We start from the raw sequence: 8343 nt of genomic DNA on the forward strand, positions 1-8343 counted from the left end.
ATTGTCGCCGTGTAAATTGCTGGTTCATTTTGGAACACACGTTAAGCCTCGTTTCCATGTCAATTACGCGGCGACAAGAGTTTGCTGTCTCAACTACTCAAATCTATGGTTCTGTGTCAGAGAATATTTATGAAAAATAATAAAGAAAAAAAAAAAGTTAGTTACGCTTTTATTGTAGATACATAACAGTAAGAACATAAATTCTTACGAATGCGGGTCTAAATAAATTTTTGTTGGAGACGCGGCTTGAGATAATCAAATAGTATAGTCAAAGTAGTATCGAAATATCGAAGCTAGGCCAATGGCGCGGCCAATCACGTCTTTGTTTGTATCCGCGAGTTCGTCGAGCATTTCGTCTAGTGTTGCAACATAAAGCAACAATAAACGAATTTTTAATATTGAAAGCAAACGGTGAAGGTGATCCATCGTTTTTGACGTACAAATGTCTAATATACCGTGGATCATTTACTCCGCGTCTCAGCACGTGACAAGTCACATTTATCTCTAAGTTTCATGATCGTAAAATCGCGTTGGAGGTTAGGGATACAACGTGCCGGTGGTGAACTAGCTTACCCACTTGCAAGCCGCATTGTTGCTGCGTTAAATCGGCAAATTAATTCGGTTGAAATGCGTGGGGTATTATTCAACAATGTTGGATTTTCATGGGACATAAATATTAAGATTAAGCTCATTTTCTTACACATCTCAATATACTTGTCACCGTCGTCGTGATGATAATAGTGAGAACAATCGACTATCACGTTCGTTGCGGAAATAAGAAAAAGTAATTCCGTTACAGAGATAATACGTGAAATAAACAGATGTATATAAATGTATATATAAAGATAATATGTTTTCGAGGTTATTCATAGTTAGACTTGTACGATCAAGTTACGGGAGTAAACGCGATAAGAAAATATTTAACCCCAACCGGCGTTATCACTGGACAGATGTCGAGGATGAAAACGCTGTACCACTCATTCAAATTAGGAAGGTGATAAAAACTGCGTCTTTAAACTATGTGGATGGTCATGCCTGTATCACTATGGACTGCCCTATCTGTGCCAGTGCTAAACGGAAAGAGCAGCCCAAAGTCTTCATCAACAAAACAACGGGTCGGTTATTCATATATTAATCAGAATTTTATTACGTAAAATATATGCGAGTTGGCTGTATTTACATGGTTTTCAAATTTTAACAACCTGACAATGTCAATAAATCGTTCCTTTCTCTGGTTCGAAGGTATTAAATTCATATATCCCGCGCAAGGATCTCGTCAATTTATCCGATTGGTCAACCTGATCAATGTGTCATGGCGGCTTATAGTTACTTGAACCATTTGAATACGAATCGCCGATTCGTGTGGACGACATTGTTTTAAAAGAGCGCGAATCGCGATCCAGTGGAATCGGATTCGAACAATATTTAAACGCAATCTCACGAGTGATTATTTTCTTTTGTCGTTTCTAGGATTTTTCTTATGTGACAATTGCCGGCATTCGGGACCGTGGAGTATTATTGAAAAGTTTTTAATTCCGAAAAAAAGTGGAAAGATTGTAAAAGAGTTGGCAGCTTTCAAGGAGACTTTACCCATCAAACAAGATTTCAAAGGTAAATGGGACGAACTCAAGGCGACCTGTCAACTAGTCACAAACCTCACCGACGATGAATACCAAAGTATGTTGCAGCATCTTGGAATCCCGGTAAGTTTCTCTGTGCTTTGAAAATCTTCCATAAAGTTTAGACGTCATACTGATTAAATTAAAATAAATTTCAGCCAATTCCAAAAGAGACATTGTCCGTTCTGAGCTGCGTGTACAGCCCTTCCACAAAGACGCTGTATCTACCTTTGACGGACTCCAGCAACAACATAGCAGGCTACAAGTCTGTGACTGAGGAGTCAGAAGAGACGACACCGGCGACGATGGCTAGTGGCGTGATAATCTACAAACAGAAGGGAGCAAAGGCTGATTTAACAAGTCAAGCCGTTGTGGTTCCAAGTGTCAGTGACCTACTCGCAGTAATTTCGCAGCGAGCAGCTACCCACGTTGTCTGTCTTCCCCACGAACTAAAAAACCTGCCCCAGCAAGTTCTCCCAACTATTGAAAACTACAAAAAGCTCGTTCTATGGTTTGGGAACGACGAGACCAGTTGGGACACGGCCAGGAATTTTGCGAAGAAACTGGATGAAAAACGTTGCTTCTTTGTACGCCCGACTGGTGCTCAGCCTGATCCTAAAACCGCGGCATATCTTGGCCACGATCTTAAAAGCATTCTGCAAAACGCACAGCCAATATGGCACAAAAGTATCACTACCTTTCGGAGCCTGAGACAAGACGTTCTCAGCGACCTTCAGAATATTGATCGCGTCCAGGGAGTCAAGTGGAAGAGGTATCCGTCCCTGAACAGGATACTTAAAGGCCACAGGAAAGGAGAATTCACCGTTTTGACCGGCCCCACAGGTAACTTGCAGGGATTCATTACTTTTTTGGACTTCATTGGTCTAAGAATTTTATGTAATTTCATTTTTTCATGGGAAAAAAATTTTTGTCATGAGTTTCATGAAATGTACAAATAATATCTTTGAATTGAAACCGCTACAATATATAGCATCAACTTCTATTCCTGTGATGAACTTACAAAAAGAATTGACAACCGTTTTGTTTTCTTTTCTATCTTGCAGGTAGCGGGAAGACGACGTTCATGAGTGAATACTCACTGGATCTTGCTATGCAAGGAGTGAACACACTGTGGGGTAGTTTTGAGATAAGAAACGCAAGATTAGCGCGGACTATGCTACAGCAGATGGCCGGTATGCCGTTGGATGTGAATCTCGACCACTTCGACACGTACGCTGACGAATTTGAAAAACTTCCAATCTACTTCATGACTTTCCACGGTCAGCAAAGCGTGAAGGTGGTCATGGAGGTGCGTACGACTCTGAATTCGCAGTAATTCGCAATATTATGCTTTAAATATAAATACTGATACATTATTGGGTTTTAGGCCGTTGAGCACGCGACATACGTTCACGACATCGCGCATGTCATAATCGACAACGTGCAATTTATGATGGGCATATCGGATGAGCAGAAGCACATGGACAGATTTTGGAAACAGGATGCAGTCGTAGCAGCCTTTCGCACGTTTGCGACAAAGTTCAACTGCCATGTTACCCTAGTCATTCACCCGAGGAAGGAGAGGGAGACAGAAGACCTCACGACATCCTCTATTTTTGGCGGTGCTAAGGCTAGTCAAGAGGCTGACAATATTCTCATAATACAGGACAAAAGACTCACTAGTGTACGAGGGAAAAAATATTTACAGGTAATTGACTTTCTAATCCACGCACAACAGCTTCTATACTATATTGTATATTTTTCAGGTAGCTAAAAATCGATACAGCGGTGACTTAGGAGTGATGATGATGGACTTTGACAAGGCAAGCTTAAGTTACGCACCAAGAAGAAAATCAAAGTCGGAGGGAGACGCGGCGGCTGCACCTTGTGATCAGGAAGACTCTGATGTTAGTTGATGAACCTTCCCCTCCTCCTTGGTGATCTCAAGAAAAAATCAAAAAACAAAAACTATCATCATCAGTTCCCTGTTAGTATAATTAGGATTTTTGTTACTTGACAGTTAGTGCGAAATCGACGATAAAAAAAAAATAAAACAGTTAAACAATTTAAATAGAATAAAAGTAAAAAAAATTGCAACAAATACTCAGACGATTAGACGTTCGAAATTCTATTACTCTGGTCATCTTGGAAACGGATTCGTTTGCAGACCCTGTATTACCGACAGAGCGAGGGCGTGTTGTTACGCCTAAAGCCACTGAACTCGATTCTCTGATCTCGCGCTTCTCGCACCACGCATTATGCGTCTGGCGGCGTAATCATACATCACAATCACATCATCCTACGCGCCTGACCTGCTGCGGCAAATCAGTGAGCGCACTCATTTCGTTTGTTTTGTTTTATTCTCGTCTCGTCTTTCTGTTAAACATCTATCTAGAGGAGCCCAATTCTAGTGCTCGCGGGCTCGTGCTTCGCCTCGGGAGTTCTGTGCCTCGGTAAAAATCGAGCGTATATCATTGCCGCAACACATCTCGTGCTTCCTTTCTGCATATATACAGTCAGCTTCGTCTCCCTATTTTTTATGCAGTTTTGTCACGCCGTGAAATGAAGTGCGGCAGTGCTTTGAGTCTCGTCACGGTGCTTACAGCGGTTTGGGCTTGCGCCGCCGGCGTTTCGGCCGACACGAGGAGCCAAAAGCATTCCACCGTTCTCATCGCTACTTTGGTTCGCAACAAGGCTCATACACTGCCCTACTTTCTAACTCTCATCGAAAACCTGGACTACCCGAAAGACCGGATATCACTGTGGTGAGTAGCTTGCCCTGCAGGATGATCAAATCAATTCTTCATTCAATCTGCTTACCGTTTCCAAAATTTTCTCGCGTCACATCAATTCTTTACGGAATCCGTTGTCGATCGGAGATTCGGTTCACCCGGTTTCAATAGAATTCCCGACGTTCGAACCACTTGATCTTTGCGATATTCACAGGGCTAACGAGTTAATCACGTCACAATTATCCTGCGCGTTTCGGTCACGATCGTCAACTGTCACCGACGCCTCGCACGGTGAAATAACTGAGAACGTGCGTATTTGACGTATCAAACACGAGCGCTACTAGGTGTTATTTTTGCTGCGCGCGCACCATGGATACCTGTCTTCGATCTGTGCCATCCGCGGCGGGAATTTGAAAATGAGGCTGAAGTTAGTAACGATAGCGTAACGAAACATTGGGGGAAAAAATCACTATCACGCAATTTTGTAGTGGCTTTGACGTAGCTGATTGTAAGTTCTGAAAATATAAATTACCTTTGCCTTATTATAATATACTAGGAGATTTCTAAAATTACGAAATAACGGGGTTTTAGAAACACCAATCATTACAATAACGTTACTGACTTCAGTATCATGTTAGAAAATCGTCATTTGCTTCTCCGTATTCTCCCAATATAAATATAGATGTCAGAAAGGTATCTTTAGTTTTCTGTAAGATGTCGGATTCGGTGCCTAGTGTCTGGCCTAACGAGTAACGACACCTTTTAATGTCGAAAATGATGTTGTATTGGTAAACAATCAGACTAATAACGGAAGCATTTTGCTATCAAACGGCCAGTATAAAACCAAGGTAGATCTGAGGAACAATAACATGTAGACATTTTCAAAGTATAACGTGTAGACAACTATTCACCGGACTCGTTTAGTTATCATTCAGTCGTGATATTTTTAGTAACTATATTCAATGTTAACAATACCTTCTGTCTCACGAGATTGAAGTTAGTAATGTTATTGTAAAGAAACGTTGAAAAAAATCAATGTTTTCTTATTTTTACTTAAATTATTTAATGATCTTGATAAGGAAGCAATATGATTGCAAATTATGAGTATATTTTTCGTTTTATTACGGTTTGCTGAATTTCAAACAGTTCCAAAATGGCGCAATAACGGTTTTTCCTCAGCATGAATCGTTACGATAACGTTACCAACTTCAACATGATCTTGCCTTATGGTTACCTTTTCTTTCACTGCTAATCTAAAAATCCAAAGGATAACTTTAAAATACATCTTATATAGACATTGTTTGTTTTGTTAACAGGATTCGAAGTGACAATAATGTGGACAACACCTTAGATCTGTTGAAAACGTGGCTAGAGACGGAGGAAAAAAAATACCACAAGATTTACTTCACGTACGATGAAAGTTCGCGCGGTTTCGAAGGGGAAAAGGGCATCGCCGATTGGAACAACGCAAGATTCAATCACGTGATAAATCTGAGAGAGGAAGCTCTCGCGAAAGCGAGAAATATATGGGCTGATTTCCTTCTGGTAAGTCGATATACATACATACGATATACATAGTTTTAATATCTAACGGGGGATAAATGTACATGCAATGCGGACAAAATGTGTATTGATAACCGATCGCACTTCTTCTTCCAGATGATCGACGCCGACGCTTTTTTAACGAATCCAAAAACGCTTTCGGAATTAATATCCAAAGATGAGACGGTCGTTGCACCGTTGTTAAAATCGGACGGTATGTACAGTAATTTCTGGGCTGGAATGACCAAGGAGTACTACTACATGCGGACAGACAGATACAAGCCGATATTGTTCAGAGAGAAGATTGGATGCCACACAGTTCCTATGGTACACAGCGTGGTTCTTATCAACTTGAAAAAAACCGAAAGTAATTTACTTACGTACAACGCTGATAAACTCGGCCCGCGCCGATACGACGGGCCTAGAGACGACATCATCACATTTGCTGTTGGCGCTAATATTTCCGGTATGTAAATTTCTTTTGTATCATTCTTAAAAATTCGAAAGTAAGCGAACATGTTGATTTTTGTATTGTTGAGAAAGATTTTCGTTTCTACAATTTTCGAATGTGTAATTTTGTTTTGTTCCAATGATTTTATGTATGTTTGTTTCTTTATTCATGATTATTTCGATGAGTGTTGACTCTTGCTTTGTTGCCCTGGCAATTCTAGGAAGAAATGGAAAACATGGGTTTAACATGCCGCAGGGTATTTCATTCTGCATGAATTGGTTTATGGTATTAGCTTTATCCCTGGTTTGTAAGCATTTCTTTGTACACACAAAAAAGGGGTTTACATAGCACTTCTTTGTGCACACAAAGAAGGGGTTTACTTACACAGTTACGATTCCATTGTAATACTGAAAAATCGCGCCTGAACAGCTTGATGCTACAACAACGTATGCCTTTCCCTAAAAGTATAAATTGTTTTATTTAGTAACTGGTGGAATACTGATTCAGATTACACCATCTCATCCATTAATACCGATTTTTTCAGGCATTCCATTGCATATCTGCAATGATCAAGTTTACGGCTTTATTACGGTGCCCCTTGAGAGCCAGGATACAATATCTCAAGACAAGCAGCAGCTGACGAATTTAAAACTGGAAATATTAGGTGAGCTGAAAATTCTGAGTTGCGTCTGTGATACCATTGACGAAGCGTATAAGGTAGCCTGAGAGTAAGGCTCACTCGGTCGATACCATCATAATAGTCATCCGTTTTCTTCTGAAAGTTTTGAGACTGTTTACCCTCTCCAAAAGTTTTCATTCTAAATCTTTCATGAGAGTGGAACGTGATAACAGCACAATATAACACAGCTGTGTAACAGTCCCGATTTGTGAACAGATATTTACCGACTTTCGTGCAGATTTATATGCATCGCGTTTGGCCATGACCATTTAGTTCCGTGTTTCAAAAGTCCTAACAGTGAGTATGAGTCGTGCTCTGATTACTGACGAAATGCAATGCGTAATCGTTTAGCCTACCAAGAGCAGCTCCCACTGTCGAAGAACCTCGCTCGCTTTGTTACTTACCCGGAAAAGGACACACTTGGGATGGACAAGATATACATGATTAACCTACTGCGGAGACCGGAGAGGCGTGAGAGGATGCGGCAGTGTTTCAAGGAGCTTGGAATTCTCGCCGAAACCATCGACGCCGTCGACGGAAGGTGAGTAAAACATTTCCGGTTTAAACTACGTTTATTTTTCATTAACAGGTACACTTGATGAAAGTAGAAAAGAAAATTGTCGAAAAAAGAACAGTATCATTGTGTCGGTTGCTGATTAGGTTTTTATAAAACTTGAGGAAATTTTTAATACTTCGATATATACAGCGTAACATCATTATTTTTCAAAGTTACATAAATAAGATATAATTGCGTGGTAATAATTTGAAAAAGCGAAATATATATTTATTTTACACATAGTATTGTATTATCATCGCGAACGTTAAGACAGTCAAAGTTCATTCTCTCGAAGGAGAAATATTTAGTGGCGTTTATAAGTATCTTATTGAATTTTTATTATTCTAATCAATACTTTTCAAACCCCAGCGAAGTTTATAGCACTGTCATACGATTGGCCACAAAACTAATTACATCATTCGTCGCACCTGGCGCAATGTTTGGAATTCTTCAAATAGTTCATATTATTCTGTGTTCCCGAATTGTGTTTTATCCTCTGCGTTATTCAGCGAGCATGATTTAATTTATTTAATTAGTCGTATTAATTTCCTCGTGAATATCTCTTTATTACTGGCCAAACAGGCCATAATACTGAGGCATACGTATAAATACATGTTTACAATTCAAAGCGGGCACTTTGCGTTATTTACAGCAGCACCGATAATTATTGGTTTAACTCTTTTTCTCTCATATTTACGTACACACGTATATGCATGAAAATAATATATTCACGTTTTACAAACAACAGTTTTCTTCGCCGTTGT

General features: G+C 39.9%; 2 protein-coding genes and 1 long non-coding RNA gene across 3 annotated transcripts in view; 2 read left to right on the forward strand and 1 right to left on the reverse strand.

Moving 5' to 3' along the window:
* Positions 1 to 355: 355 nt before the first annotated feature.
* LOC124404415 (mitochondrial DNA helicase) lies at positions 356 to 3566 on the forward strand. Its single transcript, XM_046878520.1, has 6 exons — positions 356 to 1115; positions 1471 to 1703; positions 1778 to 2462; positions 2684 to 2928; positions 3007 to 3327; positions 3386 to 3566. The coding sequence occupies exons 1-6, from the start codon at positions 851 to 853 to the stop codon at positions 3533 to 3535; spliced, it is 1899 nt and encodes a 632-aa protein (XP_046734476.1). The 5' UTR covers positions 356 to 850; the 3' UTR covers positions 3536 to 3566.
* LOC124404425 lies at positions 3384 to 4726 on the reverse strand. The gene is made up of 2 exons (XR_006929008.1): positions 4440 to 4726; positions 3384 to 3561 (listed from the first exon to the last, which is right to left on the reverse strand). It is a non-coding gene; the product is annotated as an uncharacterized LOC124404425 (long non-coding RNA).
* Positions 3860 to 8343, forward strand: part of LOC124404417 (glycosyltransferase 25 family member) — a 36074-nt gene continuing 31590 nt past the window's right edge. Inside the window, exons 1-5 of the mRNA XM_046878522.1 lie at positions 3860 to 4384; positions 5668 to 5896; positions 6011 to 6359; positions 6889 to 7008; positions 7375 to 7564. Coding sequence (XP_046734478.1) covers positions 4182 to 4384; positions 5668 to 5896; positions 6011 to 6359; positions 6889 to 7008; positions 7375 to 7564 — 1091 coding nt within the window. The 5' untranslated portion in view covers positions 3860 to 4181. The remainder of the gene's footprint in view (positions 4385 to 5667; positions 5897 to 6010; positions 6360 to 6888; positions 7009 to 7374; positions 7565 to 8343) is intronic.

Source organism: Diprion similis, chromosome 3 (genome assembly GCF_021155765.1).
Source record: "Diprion similis isolate iyDipSimi1 chromosome 3, iyDipSimi1.1, whole genome shotgun sequence".
NCBI lineage: Eukaryota > Metazoa > Arthropoda > Insecta > Hymenoptera > Diprionidae > Diprion > Diprion similis.

Coding starts and splice junctions, on each gene's coding strand:
- LOC124404415 (XM_046878520.1), top strand. CDS start 851: ATGTTTTCGAGGTTATTCATAGTTAGACTTGTACGATCAAGTTACGGG. Junction 1,704..1,777: donor TGCAGCATCTTGGAATCCCG/GTAAGTTTCTCT, acceptor AATAAATTTCAG/CCAATTCCAAAAGAGACATT. Junction 2,463..2,683: donor CGTTTTGACCGGCCCCACAG/GTAACTTGCAGG, acceptor TCTATCTTGCAG/GTAGCGGGAAGACGACGTTC.